Raw genomic sequence first — 16074 nt, 5'->3', positions numbered from 1 at the left:
GCCGTGTCGCTTTGCTATTCATTCCATCCAGGAAGAGCACACACCAACTGCAGACATTTTCTCAGCCTGACGAAGGGTTTTTAAACCCAAAAACTTGCTAAAATTGTTTTTCCATCTATTTAAGTTGGTCTAATAAAAGATATCAGATTCACCCAAAGAACCTCGTCTGACTTTGCTAAAAGGGAATTCAAGATCCACTGGGCCAGAGGGAGGAAGCAAGAGTGGTCATGACTTTGCAGGCCCATGGCCAGGGCATTCATCTGGGTTTAGGTTCTGACCCCTGCTTTAAGGATATTGATGCATTTAACTAATGCAGATGCTGACCTTTGCACAGGACCTAGGGTCTTCACTTTTCCACATGAGTTCCTGAATTAATGAGCTAGAGAGTGAAGATCATGCTTGCTCCTTCTCTCTGATATAGTGACTCCTGAATCCTTTTCATGCAAAATTTCTTTTCTGAAGCATGGTTTCAACAGCAGGGAAGCTAAGGGGGATTTTGAAGCCAAATCTTTCAAATCCTGGGTAAAAATGCTAGAATTGATGGCTGGTCACCACCACTCCTGACTAGGCTTTTGAATGAAAGTGGCTAGGGCTACTGTGTTTTTGTGAACTCAGTGCTGTCAGTAAGTGCTAGGCATGCTCTGAGCACAGCTACTAGATCAGGTACCTGACAGGACTTGCATGAGTGCATGGTAAGAGGATCCTGAATGGTCTTGTGGGTGATGTAAATGCTGAACAGTTCAGCACTGCCAAGGTACAGGCTGTTCTGGGCTTGTGCAGAAGCAGAACATTTTAGGCAACCATGGATCTATAATAGCAAAAACCTAAGTTTCTAAAGACTATATATGTCTAAGATATTGCACTCTTAATTTAGATATCTCCATTCTACCTACTAAAGTACCTACATGGATCAGTCCTTAGTTTCTTTGTATCTCGGCTCCCTATCTGTACAATGGGGATAACAGTAACTTCCCTGCCTCTCAGAGATGTGAGGAAAAATACAGTAGACACTGCAGTAGACAAAATCATTTAAATAGTTAAGATAGAATGGCTGCTTATTTAAATTAGTGACAAAACTTCTCAGAATCAGACCTTTTTATAATCAGAATGTAAAAGTTTACTTTCCTCCTTCATTTCTGCCAAAGCTAATAATTCTCAGGACAGAAGCCACTGACATGAGGTCAGAGTTGAAGTTAAAGGAAAATATGTAATATGGTAATGTGTGTGGTGTGAATTTAAGATGAAAATTATCAGTGCTCAAATATGCAGTCATATAATCATCTGAAATCTGGGAATCCTACCTGTATAGAAATTAATTTTAATCCCCAAAGGTAAAAGAGATATCATAGTTTAAAGTGGTTGTGGGTTTATGCCTAATCTCACACTGATCACTCTAATTATTAGAAAAACTACTATATAGGCTTGGAAGATTTTCAATCTTTGTGGCAAATATTCTCAGCCAGTTCCTGAAACCAGGAGGTCAAGATCCGGTAGGATAAGTGAGGAGTTTTGAGTTTGTATGGCATGCAGCATCCTGAGTACTACAAACTGTGTTATAGTTAGAGAGTTGATATTCTCTCATGCTTTAAGGTTGATCTGCAATATTTCTTGTAAAAAAGTTGACCTGGGATAACTGGGATCTAGGACCAACGGAAAGGAAGGGGGTCCATACTGTCATGAACTCTCCTTTGTGGTGTACTTGGCACAAAACAAACAAACCTGAATTCTCAGTTGCACAGCTCCTGGTTACATCACTTGGAACACCTTAGAGAGCTCTTGAAAGGCAGACAGCAAAAAGCCAGCTGGATATCTAACAAGCCATGGCTAAGAATTAGGGCTTTATATTATAATGCTCCTTATTACCATAACAACAGGTACAAGAAGGAGTAAAACAAATACTCATCTCCTTCTTCCCTTCCATTACAAAGACTCCCATCTCTGAATTGTCATGTGGACCCCATGGTACCTTCATTAGGTACCACGCTAACTCATTAATATTTAATTAGGCAGACACTCTACAGTCCTTACTCAGGGACAATTCCTGTTCGTTTGAATATTCCTATTAACTTCAATGGAGTTTTGCAAGAGTAAGGTCTGCATAAGTTTTCCAGTAGCTAAGACTGCAAGTTTCTTCCTATCTGAGGGGTGTTGGTTGTAGCCATATTGGTCTAAGGACACAGGCAGACAAAGTTCTTTGGGTAAATGTGATCTCTTTTATTAGAGCAACTAAATAGTTGGAAAAAAATGTTCTTTGCTAACTGCAGAAGGGTGCCTGAAAGCTTGCAAAGAACAATTTTTCCAACTATTGAGTTGCTCTAATAAAAGAGATCACATTTACCCAAAGAACCTTGTCTTCCTATCCTACTCCTTTGTCTTGGTGCCTACAAACCACTTGAAAATGATAACGCTGTTGATGTGCCGAGATCACTGCCTGTCATGCTGACCAGATTATCTCATTGTTTCCTGGTCAGTCTGTCTGTCTGTACTCATCTGTTGTCTCTTGTCTTATATGTGTGACCTGTCTACATAGGGACAGTCAGGAAAGTTAATTTGAGTTAACAAAGTGTGTATATATAAAGTGCATTAGTTAAACAGCATTAATCTCTGGATGGACACTCCTTTCACAATTGAAGTGGCCTTAATTTTGTTTATCTTAATCCATTTCCAAAGTGAATTAAACTAAACTGAATAAAAGTCACTTTAATGCTGGATGAATGTCTACACCAGTGGTTCTCAACCTTTTTAGGCCCAAGCACCCCACAATAAACTCAAGAAACCCCGCAAAAATTTCAGCGGTTAAGGTTTCATTTATTTTTTAACTACAGAAAAATAATAGAGCAATTCTTCTATTGTAAAGAACTCAGAAAGACCACAGCAAGTCAGAATGGTTTTGACACTATGGATTCCTACTGGAAATCTCTGGGTTTATCTTGTGAATCACGTTTGCACACCTCACAGTGCTAACATTGTGTGCCACCCTGTGGCACTCTTGGAAGGCTATCCAGGTACTGCAGGATGCTATGGTCCCTTGGTTGAGAATCACTGGTCTGTAGAGATTTAATGCAGTTAATGTAATCCTTTTAAGAATGTAATTCAGGTGAATTTTCCTGAATGTCCCTGGATAGATGGGAGAGGTAGTCAGCTGTGTAAGTCTGAACTCAGGCAGACGGCAGGGTAGCATCTGTGGAAGGCAGCATATGATGAAGTAAGCTTGCTGCTTATGAAAACTTATGCTATGCATCTCTGATTGAGTTAGTTTATATAAGGTACAAATCCATCCTTCTTTCTGCCTAGATAGCTGAGCCTTTAGATTGTAAACTTGTAGAAGCAGGAACTATGTTTATTTTTGGTGTTTGTACGGTGCCTAGGACAGTGGAACTCATGGGCACTGCCTCCATGAAAATTAATAGTAACAATAAGAACATAGGGCACAATCCTGCTCCCATTAGCCTCAGTGGGTGCATCTACATGTGCGCTTTAATGTACAGTATCCTATTTTACTGTGCTTTAAAGCAGCATGTAAACTACTGTGTTATTAGGCTAAGGCACAATAAAATAGGCTACTGCACATTAAGCATCACCTAAAAAGCCTGTGCTTGCGCAGGCAGCCTAATGCACATTAGTTTAGTACTTCACATTGGAGGTACTAAATTTAATGCACATTAGGAAAAGTGCATTAATGCACGTATAGACGTGCCCAGTGAGAGATTTTTTGCTATTGGCATCAATTGTGGTAGGTCATGCACTCTGTCTCTGATCTAGCAAAATACAAAGTCACATGAGTAGTCCCACAAGAGGATCACACTTGTGCATAAAAAATGGGCCTCAGTGAAACTACTAATGTACTAAAATGCTTGCAATCAAGGTCAGCCATGTGTGGGTATGTTGCCCTCTGTTGGCTGGTTACAGAACAGAGGGATCTTTCTATAGCTGACACAGGTGGGAAAAGCCTGTTCTGCAGGATCAGGATTCTAGTCTGAGCTCTGCAGGTTCTGTGTTTTTTTATTATGGGGAAGGGATAATCTCTCCAGATATAGGTTGTCACCTTACATGATAAGGCTGATTTTGCTTCTTAATGTATTTCTTTAGGAGTAAAAAGCCCTTAAGCTTCCAAATATTTATGGCTGTAAGCATTAGGTTCTCATTGATAACTGGAATAGCTTTTTGGAATAGAAGTACTGGGCTCCCAGCTCCCACCCTGAAATCCTCACTGAGCCCAAATTCCTACTTAATGGATATGTGGGGTTTCTGGCCAATTGGATCCAGTGGGATGGACTGTCATATCGGTCAGCCAAAAATGAGCAGTTGTCTTTTCATACCTGTTTCTCTGTTAAAAAAAGTAAGAGATGGTATGCTAAACCAGCTGAGTTGAGATGACCTTTCGGATATGTCAGTGAATTGTCCTCTGAAGAGATTTCAGTTACAAGCACAGATTGTGTGACACCACTCAAGTATTGCAATAAATCTTCTGCCTCCCAGTCACTGGACAGGTCCAGTAATTTGGGAAGACAAGAAGAAAATCTGCTTATGGTGCCAAGTCCTGTGCTCACCTATAACTGTATAATTCCTGTTCAGGTTGTAGCAACTTGATTAAATTAGTTTCTCCTCTTCTTCCTTTGGAAAACATTGAGTATTCCTCTCTCTCTGTCACTTTGGAAAAACAGCATTTCTCTAGCGAATTCACACTTAGCAGTTTAGAAAGATGTTGTCTTCTTGACACATTGGACAAATTCTTTATATGGCTTATATCAGCCTGCAGTTGAAATACTTTTAAAAATGGAGCACACAACACCAAATTCTGATGCACTTTGAGCATCTCCATGTAATCAATGGCCTACTTGCCAAGTAAGATATTACTTATCGTGGGCAAAGACATCAAAATCCAGCCCTCCCTAAGAACAGCACTGCTTTATGGTAATAAAATGCTTTCATTCAAGTATCCTCACAGCGCTTTACAAAACCTAGTTCATTAAATTTAAGAGCTTATTCTAAACATAACAATTTAGAATAAATGGAGATGAACAATTTTAAAGGTTTTCCCAAGCAATGTCTACAAAGGCGTATTTTTCTTTCAGAGAATTAAATTATCCCCTTGTCCCTCACACCAAAAAAAAAAGTTGTTCAGACTTTTATCTTTCCTCATCAAACTGTAAACATTTCTTTTCAGCCTCTTTTTCCTCTCAGATTTTTATTCAAAGAGCTGAGGAAGCTCTTGCTCTGCCTTGAAATTTTATTAAAAAAAAAGGAGGGGGGGTAAAGGCAGAGAGAAGGAAAAAATCCCTTTTCCTGACTAATACTAATAATACAGGTCAAAATGTCAGTCTATCTACAATTAAATGGAAAACAAAAAAGGTTTTCCCTTTTTTCCCACAGTACAATAGCACTGGAATATAAATTACCAATGAAGATGAAATAATACTTCAAAGCACATGGGGAAAGGCAGCACAGTGTTTACAAAGTATTTTTAACGGCACGATGAAACATTGAAGACGACGGTAACCCATGGACTTCAGGGGGTGTTGGTGAATAGTCTAAAACTAGCATGCGGTAGGATTTTAGGTCCCTATAGTGTATGACCCCATGATATGCTTTGTTTAACAAGGGCAGCTGCAGTTATCAACAGATGTTTCGGCAATAAATAATTGGTATCATCTCGGAAAAGACTCATCTACCTGGGGAGAGGGCATAATGCTGAAAACACTGCTCCACTATTACAGCCACATTAATCTCCCATCTATCCAGGTTTCTTGGGGAGTTTACTGCAGGTGTTTATCCTGGGAGAGAGCAGACAAACCCTCCAAAGTTAGAAAGCTTTGTGTGTGTTGTAAAGGAGGTCGGCCTCTGCCATAAATTTCTGTCTAAGGCCACACACACAAAAAAAAATCATGCACAAAAGAATAGAAAAGGAGAAAAAGAAAACAGCAAAACAAATTCTGAATTACAATAAAAATCTCCCTCACCAGTGCAGTGTATAAAAATGAAACCTCCCCTCTCATCAGTAACAAGAACAGTGACTAACACAAACTTCCAAATTGCTTTTCTAAAGCTAATTATACTCATGTATAAAAGAGATTGAAGTTCTTGGATACAAAACTTGCTGTCCTTACTCGGATGGCACATCCACTGAGCCACACAGATGAAGGATGAAATCCTAGCTTCCCTGAAGTCTATGGGGTTGGATTTCCTACAGGTCTCTCGGTCCTGACTCCTCTTTCACTTACACCAGTGTAATTCTACTGTTTAGTCCTGATTTACTTCAGTGTAAGCAGGAGGAAAATGTGGTGCCTCAGCTTCACTTTGCATCCCAGTTTTAAAGGGATGTCATCAACCTAAACACCGCATTTCCATCTGCATTTCTTACCCACCTCCCATTTTGTTCACAAGATTAGAGAAAATAATATTTTCCTCTACTTTTTACCCATTTTGTTCCAGCTGAAGCTCATCACTTCCCAGGCTGGCACATTTCAGGGACCCCATATGGTCATATCCTGAAAATTCATACTTGAGGGAGCTTCCTTTTCTTACATGAGAAGCTGTATCAGAGGGGATTCCTCTCTGTATACAAATACTTCTGGGCAGGATGAGGTCTCCAAAGAGATTCCGTCAAATAATTTTATCCTCAAATGGATGGCTTGAACCTACCAGCCCTTGCTCATTTGACTGCTCGTTCTGTGTTAGCAGTCCCATTGATTTACATCAATTATATATTCTTTTCCAAATCTGGTTTAATAAAATTTTACTTGTGCACATACTTTCAGAGTTTGATTTCATTTTAGTGCAGAGTATTTAAATCCTCCCAGAAAAATCTCATCTATTGTTGGAAGCCCCAGTGCAACAGCATGGTGTTAGACCAAAAGGATTTTGTAAAGTGATTTTAAAAAAATATTTTGTTCCAGTTTACTGAATTAAGGAACTGTTTGTGCACACTGCTTCTTGTTGCTGGAGTTTGCAAATGTATATAAACAGTCTTAGAAGAGGTAAAACCATCAAAGCCCTTTTAGGTTCTGCATACTCTTTTTCATTAATAATTGAGATACTTTCCTTGTGGCACTGTCACAAATTTTTTGTGTATATGGAAGATGTCTCTTGTTTCACTCACATTATTTTGCCTGGGAGCATAGTACCCACTGCCTGCCCTGTTCATCAAGACTTATTTCCCCACCTTGAGCTCTGCTGTGTATGTTAAGGCATTTTTTCCCATTACAAGGGACAGCAAGAGATTCTCTTAATGATTGTTATAAAGGCTGTTCAGTGGACTGGTGAGCTGAGGAAGTGATAGAAAACCCAACCTGAGACTTCAAGCTGAAGTCTGACACAGCATAACAGAGACATCCAGGCTAGGGACAGAAGTTACACATAAGCCAGTATAAGTGATTGGAAACTGGTTCAGATTTGTAACACAACAGAAGTTCAGTGCACATAAACCGCTTTCAAATTGGCCAAAACCAGCTTAAGATAAACCTGGATGGATGTAGTATCAGACTTAACTGATTTAGGTTAAATCAGTTTATTGAACTTCTGTCTCAGATCTCCTCCAGATTCAAGTTAACTCATAGTCCCCCAAGCTCCCAGGATGCTTTGCACCTCCAGTGCAAATGCCCTCTCGCAGAGTGGGCAGGCTAGGCTTGGCCCAAGCTGTCTGCTCTAGCCAAGCAGGGAGGTGTGCTCTAGAGCCTCCTGGCTTCTGGCCTGAGCCAGTGAAGGTATGTGGCTGCATTTCCAGAATTGAAATGAATGTCTGTTCACTTGCTTGTCAGTGCAATCCATGCAGCTTAGACTAACCTGTGAAGATTGAATTGATTCAGTCTCAGGTTTTTTTGACTGTCTGTACTTAGCCCCAAACTAAAGGCCTAATCATATACTGATGTCAGTGACAGAATTCCTACTGATTTCAATTAAGGACCAGCTCCTTGGTTTCTGAGGACTGCTGTCCTTCATTCTTTCCCCTTTTATCATGTCCTTCCTACCTGGAGATTAGTTATTTAATGAACGCTGACGGCAACAAAACCCTGTCTCCAGTACATAAATTAAAATCACAAAAAGAATAATTCCAAGCTGCTCATAAATATCTATCTAGGAAAGTAACAGTTGAAGAGATGGAGTCCTAACTCTAGTTTGTCTTTCTGTGCATTTGTGACTGCCCCTTTTCTGACCTATACTTCCTCATTTCAGTTTGTCTGCTAAAACTCCAGTGAGGAGTGGTGTCATGGGCATGCAGTGAAGATCATTTACTAGGACACTGTACATTCAAGCATTGCATTTGTAGTTGGAAAGGACAGGTGTGTTGAACTTCATACCAGCAAGTCATGCAGCCTTGGACCGATTATATCTTGCAGGTTTGTTTTGTCTTCTGGGTTTAGGGCTTGTTTGTACTGCCACTTCTCCGGCACAAAGGGCCACTTCATTTCCTTTGCCTCTTCGATAAGGGTCCTTAGATCATCGGGGAGCAAAGCTGAAAAGGTCAAAGTGCATGTAAGGAAATGACAGGTGATTCAGCGGTAAATGTTGTCATGTAGCACCTTGCTTCCAAAAAGCATTCCCCTCCTGGTTTGCACCTTTTCTCAATTGCTAAGAGTCCTTTATTCTTGCCACAAGACTAATAATGAGAGGTTGCCTATCATCAGTTACTTTGCTCTGCTGTGCCCTGCAGGTAAATTAGAGCTGCCAGCCATTAAAAAGGTTTTTAGCAGGAAGTAAAACACTTCAGTGGCCATCTGTGCGTGAAAAACTAGAGAAATGAAGGAAATGTTTTCCCTGAAGTGAATAGAGGATTTTTGACAGAGTGCATGAAGCCAATGGTAAACTTATCTGCTTTGTAAAGGACCATATTAAGATTCTATTGATAATAATAATAATAATAATAGACCATGATAATTAGAACATTTTTTTCAAATCTGGGGGATGGGCTGTACACAGAGATTTGTCAAAGCTGAATAACAATAATATGTATTCAGGAATGATTTTTTGATGAAAAAGATAAGGTTGTTGGCCACAAGCCATCTGTCTTTCTCTAAAAGAAATAACTGGGGATCACAGTCCCAGAACCAGGTTGAGTGCAATAATAGGTCATGTTCAGACATGCAGGCACATGTGGTTTGTGGTTCTGCAAACTTCTTTGTGGTGCCCCAACCCACACACAGGGAATGTTGAAATGTGCTCCATGTGGCAAATCTGCAGCATGGGGCCAAAATTTGCTACTGGGAAATCCCAGTACCAAAAGAAACCCAACCCAAGCCCAGGAAAAAAAGTGGCATGGTGCATGTGACAGAAGACACAGAGGCTCAGTCCTCCAGGGAGATGCTTTGGCTGCTGGCCAGAGCGTCTCCACTTCTGCAGTCATGCCCTGGCTTCTCCAGCATGCTGGGAGCTGGAAGAAACCAGGCAAGGGCAGTTTGCTTGGAGTGGAGCCCTCACCAAAGCACACTTGCAGGGGTGTACGCAGCAGCAAAAACGTAGCAGCACAAATTTTGGACATATTGTCCAAAGTGCTCTACACTGACTGAACTCTGCTCCTGCTGTAGTCAATGGGACTTCAGTGGGAACAGTTAGTACAGTGCTGTCCTTTTGAAAACCACTCTTATGGTACCTTTCATCTCAGCTTCTCCTAATGATGTATACAATACCAGATTTACCTGAATCTAAAATAACTTTAAAAATATCCCTAATAACTAGATTCTGTACAGTGGCTGGAGGGGTACAGCAGTGGCAGGACCTCACACAGACGCTGCTGGTGCTGGCGGTGGTGGGGGGTGTGGGGGTGGCAAGTACCGACCAATGGTCGGCGACCACCTGCAGATGTCGCCGGCAGGGTTGGCCGCAGCCAGGGGGGATCGCTGATTGCCCACAGATCCCACTGGTGGTGTTGGCAGCAGGGGCGAGTGGCGACCACCCACAGGCGCCCCCAACAGTGTTGGCAGCACATTTTGTAGGGGCTGCACCGCCACGCTCAGGGCGTGCACGTGCACATGCACTCGCGTGCACCCCTCACTCATCACCCCTGTTTGTTATAATTTTTCATGTATAGAATCTAATTAGTGGAAGGTCATCTGAAATCCGACCCCTCGCTGCTGTGGTGGGGAAAGCAGTGGCGGGGGATGAAGCGCTAGGCCCCAGCCCCTTGCTCCCCTGCTCGTCTCCATGGGCCTGTTCCTGCCCCACCATGCATCCCCCTGCTGTCTGCCCTTCCATGCCCGTGCCTGCTCCGCATTCCCTGCCTCCTTCACCCCCTGCTCTCCCCTGCAGCCTGTCCCCCCACTCCCTGTCCACCCCTTACCTTCTGCTGCAGTTCTGCTCCTCCAGGGCAGCCAGCAGCAAGAGTGGCTCAGACCAGCCTCAGCCTAGCCTGGCCAGGGTGAAGCAGCAGCAGCAGCTTCTGGCTCTGCTGGGTTGGGGCTAGAAGAACCAGAGCTGGAGCAGAAGGTAAGGGGAGGAAAGGGGTAGCTGGGGGGAGTGGGAGGTAAGGGCAGAAGAGGGAAGGCAGGCACAGGCATAGAGAGGGCAAGGGGTGGGAGGGCAGGCTGCAGGCTCCCCCCCCAACCCCTGGTCTCCCCCAGGTTCCTCCTGGCTACATGCTCCCTGCCCCCCCAAACAAGCCATTCAGGCTTGGGGCAGGCAGCGGAGCCCAAAGCTGGAACTGAGCCACTCCCTGCCCCAGGCGAGTATTCAAATCCAAGGTGAGGCTTTATTTTCCACATGCTGACTGTGGGGAAAAACCCTTGTCTTGGATTCAAATAAATATAGTAAGTATATTTTATTTATCTGCCCTTCAGTGACTTGCCAAATATTACCAAGTGAGTCAGTGGCAGAGTTAGAAATAGAATCCAAGCCTTGCGACTCTCAGTCTTCTGTGCTAACTATCAAGTGACGCTAACTCCCAGTGCTAATAAAAATAGATTAAGCCAGGGATTATTGACCAGCTGGGGTTAATGGTGATCATCAGCTGCATAGCTGGCCCCATCTGGTCATTAATTCCCAGGAAAAAGCCATGTGTTGAGATCATCATTGCTTAATGAGAGAAATGTACTTCTGGATTGCTACAAAACTGTAATATTTTAGAGATTATAATAATAAATTGAAACATACCTTTCCAACTCGCACTAAAACCAACTGTCTAACAGCTAGATCTGTTGGCTTACAGAATAGATTTCCTTGGAAAATGGCAGACATTCAGGGCCAAAGTTTCAAAAATTGCTTCTAAAATTATGCCCACATTCTTGCACATGATTTCCCACCCATGCGTTCTCAGATATTGCTTTAGTTCTGAGTGTGCAGCATAGTAATGCCATTATATACTGCTGGTGCTCCACACACAGCCAGGTGTCTCCAGTGTTCTTAAGTACTGTCTGAACTACTTATTTCCCATTGCTGCAAACCACGGAAAGGTGAATAAATATTATGGATGGATGGGATAAAGGAATATTTAACAATTGCTGTCAACCTCTCCATGATGATACTAGTAGCACATGAAAAGGGCTGAAAGAAATATGGCTCAGCACAAGAAATACATGGACCTACCTTTCTACAGGGTGGTCTGAAGTAAATTAATACATGAAGAGAGCCCCTTCCCAGTGGAGCATGGTGATGCCTGGTTGGAGACACCAAGTCACAGCAAGTGCTTTTCTGCCACTTTGCATGCAGTCCCATAGGACTGATAGCTCCAAGGGAGGGCCTTTAAAGCTTTCAGCTTCTCTAAAAGCCTAGAAAACTAAGAAGGTAACAGAGACACTAGACTCAGCTTCTCCTCCAGAAAATACCTTGGAACATTGGCTCAACCATCTGTGTTAAGAGAAATTTGATCTGCACCTTCTGGTACTCACTTGCTTTACCTCTAGATTGCAGCTTACCCATCTTTCCTGTGTTCATCCTTTGCTGTGCCCTGCTCCTCTCCACCTTCCTCATATCTCCCATATGAAAAACCCCACAATGCATTAAATATTTCTAATACTTATAGAACTATAATAGCATTAGGCATAGTAATTAGTAAAAATTGTAAATATTGTGGTCTGGATCATTGGTGGGTTCTCTGTGTGCGTAACTGTAACTGTTACTCTTATGCTCCTCTATTTTTGTCACATTCTTTTACATCTTGCTTTCATTTGGCTCCTATCCTGCGGGTGAACCTTGCTTCTACTTAGCTGCAGTTAAAAAAAAAAAAGGAGTGAACACAGACATCAAGAACCCTTTTTTGCTCTACTGGTTAGAAACGGATTGAGGCAACATTTGCAAAACCATCTCATTGACTAAAAAGTCTCATTTTTCAAAAGTGAGTACTCAAGCACCTAGGAATCCAAGTTCCAATGAAAGTCAGTGAGGATAGGGGTAGAAACAGACCTCACCTAATGTCACATTTGTATCACCATAAATTTTGTTATGGCAGCACAAATTTTTATGGTGCCACATCAGTGGCTGACAAAAGGTAGTGTACAAATGCTGCTTTACTGTTGCAGACATCTATTTGGTCCGTGGTGGGAGAGTGTGAGGAGTCCAGAGCTTCCCTCACTGTCCAGCTGCCCCAGGCAGGTGCTCTGGGGGCTTGTGGGGCCCAATCCTGTGCCCCCTGGGAATTCCCCAGGAATTATACACAGGATCAGGCCCCTCAAGCAATGTGAGTGCCTGCCTGGCTTTCCCTGCTTACAGAGACATGAGCCAAGGAATCTCAGGGCACCTCCCTGTAAACAGGGTAAGTCAGGGTTCGCTGCTTATGGGCACCTACCCCAAGATCTCCAGGGGTATGTCTCTGTAAGCAGAGAAAGCCTGCATTGGTCCCGGCATGGAGACATGGGACCCAGGGAATTTTTGATGCCCTATGCCTCCATGCTAGGACCTGCACTGACCTGTGCCTCCATGTGAAGCATGGGTCAGCGTGGATCCTGGCAAGAAGGTGTGGGGTGCTACAGGACCCAGGGAATTCCTTGCACCCAGTTTCTCCAGACTGGGACCTGTGCCAGGTCACATACCGATCCATGTTTTATGTGCAGGCATGGGTTGGTGCAGGTCCCGGTGTGGAGGTACAAGGTGCTGGGTCTCAGCACCTTGGCAGTGAGGGACACAGGAAATTCCCAGGCAAAGGGAACATGTTGCCCATTGTTCTGCTTCAGGCAGGGGCCCAGTGTGGGACAACAGGTGATGTGTGTTTTGCCCAATAAAGCAGATCATCTATGATGGGTCATATCCCACCATGGCTGATCCATTTTGTTTGGCAATGTCTGTTTTTACCCTTAGATTGTTTTTGGGATTATGCATTTTTATGGGCTTGCAATGTGCTCCAACCTGATTGGGACCTCAGGGTAGTACTACAGTAGAAATAATCACTCTAAATACCGTTACTGTATTGTGTTATTTTGTAACAACATGTAACGCAGTCCCCAAATTGTGCAGTTAGTGGCTCTGAGTCATCTTGAACTCTTCAGATTACCCAACCCCTAAAGTAATGGATTTTTGGCATGGCATTGTCATCACCATAAGTCACGTAAATGCACTTTCAGTTACTGTGATAGAGGGGGGAGCTAAAACTGCATTGATGCTGATTGGAAGGATTTGTAATTTTTTTTAAAGAAAAGAAGATAACCATTCCATCTCCCTCAAGTAAAGTAAAATGAGGATTTTCTTTTCCCCCCATTTATGTGTGTTTGGCTTTCAGTTCTTCTCGTGTTTGGTCTGAAAAAGCCAGGCTAACAAAGGCAATGTCTGGGGGAGGGGGGGCGAAGAAACCCCTCAGTGTTTGTGTTCAGAGAATCCCCTTGGCTCAAACTGCTGCCATAAGTGACCCTGTACTAATGCCATTCTGTGGAAGCACATGTGGGCCTGATGAATCAGTTATATATCTCACTCTGATTGTTACTGGTATTTAAAAACCACCTGCCAGAGGCAAGGGGATCTGCAATCTGAGACCATCAACCAACCTGCAGGTCGGGGAGACACACACTTTGCTCGTAATTACGATTACTTATTAATATTAGTGTCACTGACCCACTGCAAGAAGATCCTTTTTGCTTTCAGGCAGCTCGTGGGAGCTGCTGCTTTCAAGCAGCTTCCCAAGAAAAGCTTGAGCATCACTTTGGTCTCTGATCACCCATTTCCTGAAGCAGTTTACCTGAAGGGCCATGTCTAATTCAGTGATTATAAGGGCACTGATTTACCTTATCTGGAACTAAATTGACCATTTCTCATGCTCTGTGGCCCTTAATAGGAGAAAAGAGCAGGAGGAGGAGAAAAAATAAAGCACTACCTGATTAGGAGCTCAAGAGCCCATGCTGACAAGTGATAATAAAGCTTAAAGGAATTTGTGATGAGAAAACAAAGTACCCTTTGTTGCGGGGTGAAGGGGAAGGAAAAGAAAAGAAAATCTTCCCGTATCTATAACCTATGCATCACCCGCAGCCATAGTCAGACACAAACATAGGTGCTGTCCAGCCAGCTGACCCCTAGTAAGAGCACAGGATTTGCATGTGTCCCAAAGAGAATAAAATACAAAAAAAAGAAGTTTAGCATGGATTCATGTAAAGTAAGGACTCAGGGAAATTATACAGCACTAAGTACAGCAGACAAGTGAACTAGATGGTGAGAGCCATGCTCTGGCTCTGATTAAAAAAAAAACTTGAAAAAAAATCTCAACTTCAATTGTTCATCTTTTCCTTTTTGTTCATTAAAAAAGTGATTTGACTTTTCTCTGAGGCAAAATAGAATACACAGAATCCTAGGGGGAAAGACAAATGCCTCAGACAGATTCAGTAATACGAGCTTAAAAGGTAACAGCTATATTAGTAACCCCTTGGAAAACTTTTACAGAGAGAACAGAACTAACTGGAGCATTTAATAGCTTTTCACATCTAGTATGACTTTAAAATTCACCTCCAATTTCCAACTACAGCAACAATGCTGAAAACAAAATGCTAGCTCCCACACCGTAAAATTCTTCCATCATAGTCCTCATTTTCCATGGCTTTATTTCGAGTGTTAAATGGCAGAGCTTATTTCTTCAATGTGTATATTTCTTAGGACGCCACTTGTAGAGGTGACACTTGTTTTACAAGAAAGAGACTCAAGTGGTGAACTCTTGCATGAGGAGGAACTGCCAAACACTTCAGCAACAGACACAAATTCCTAGTGAGGGAAAGTAAGCATGTGCCAGCATTCAGGACTTGCATTTTTTTTAATAAGTGAAATTTATGTGCACCAGCAAACTTTTGGGTATTGTTCTTCCCAAACTAAACTGTTCCTTCTAGCCTCATGTTTACTGAAGCTGAAAATTAGAACTGACAGCAATTCACTGCAACAAAGTGGGCTTCTTTCCCTGCCTGCCAGTAGCCCATATCCCATTCATGCCCTAGAAATCTAGTCATCTCTTGACACTCATCTGCCAGGAGAAGAAAAATAGGGCAGGGAAGGGGCCTTGTCACTGTGGCATAGAAGCTCAGAGCAACCTACTGGTTTGTTCCTGGTGCCTCTCCTTGGGACCTCACCTCTGCACTGCTGGTACTCTCTCTCGTCTTCCCCGCGTGTGTCAGACACCTCTGACGAAAGCCCATCCAGGGCTTGCTTGCACTCCTGCAGCAGCGCAGCCACGGCTTTTTGATTATTCATGATGCCTGCTCCCACTCTGCTGTGAATTGGGTGTCCCCGGGTGCGCGGTGATCAATTACCTAGGAGAAGACACAAATTCTAAATGAAAAGGATCCCTTCAAGGCTGAGGTACCTGGTGAACAAAAGAGGGGGAAGATGATTAACTAAAGCATCATCAATTATCTGTGAGACTCAAGCAGGGAGAGATAATAGGGGAAATACATGAAAATACATGACAGCCTCTGAGGACTTTATTAGAGGAGTGTGTGAAATTACTGCAGGGTCTCTGTGACAAACTGTGCAAGGCAAACATCTCCGGGGTACCAGAGAGCAGAGAGAAATGACCCCCTTTTCAATGGAGCCATAACATCACAGGCAGTGAAGTGACTAGCCAGGGTGCACTGAATCCCTTTGCACATAGGAGACTCATGCAGTCAAGTGCTTTTGGTCTGAACTGCACTGCAGACCTTTTAATGCAGGCTTCACATTTTTTGGAGAGCCTGCTGGGTGACA

General features: G+C 42.9%; 1 protein-coding gene across 1 annotated transcript in view; it reads right to left on the bottom strand.

Moving 5' to 3' along the window:
* ALPK1 (alpha kinase 1) overlaps positions 1-16074 on the bottom strand; it is a 115970-nt gene that overhangs the window by 56450 nt on the left and 43446 nt on the right. Inside the window, exons 2-3 of the mRNA XM_006025555.3 lie at positions 15462-15641; positions 8298-8452 (exon numbers count right to left, since the gene is read on the bottom strand). Coding sequence (XP_006025617.1) covers positions 8298-8452; positions 15462-15582 — 276 coding nt within the window. The 5' untranslated portion in view covers positions 15583-15641. The remainder of the gene's footprint in view (positions 1-8297; positions 8453-15461; positions 15642-16074) is intronic.

The sequence above is a fragment of the Alligator sinensis genome, unplaced genomic scaffold, assembly GCF_000455745.1.
Source record: "Alligator sinensis unplaced genomic scaffold, ASM45574v1 scaffold861_1, whole genome shotgun sequence".
Classification (NCBI taxonomy): domain Eukaryota; kingdom Metazoa; phylum Chordata; order Crocodylia; family Alligatoridae; genus Alligator; species Alligator sinensis.
The sequence above is the reverse complement of the archived record's forward strand: the minus strand, read 5'-3'. Positions and strand labels throughout refer to the sequence as shown.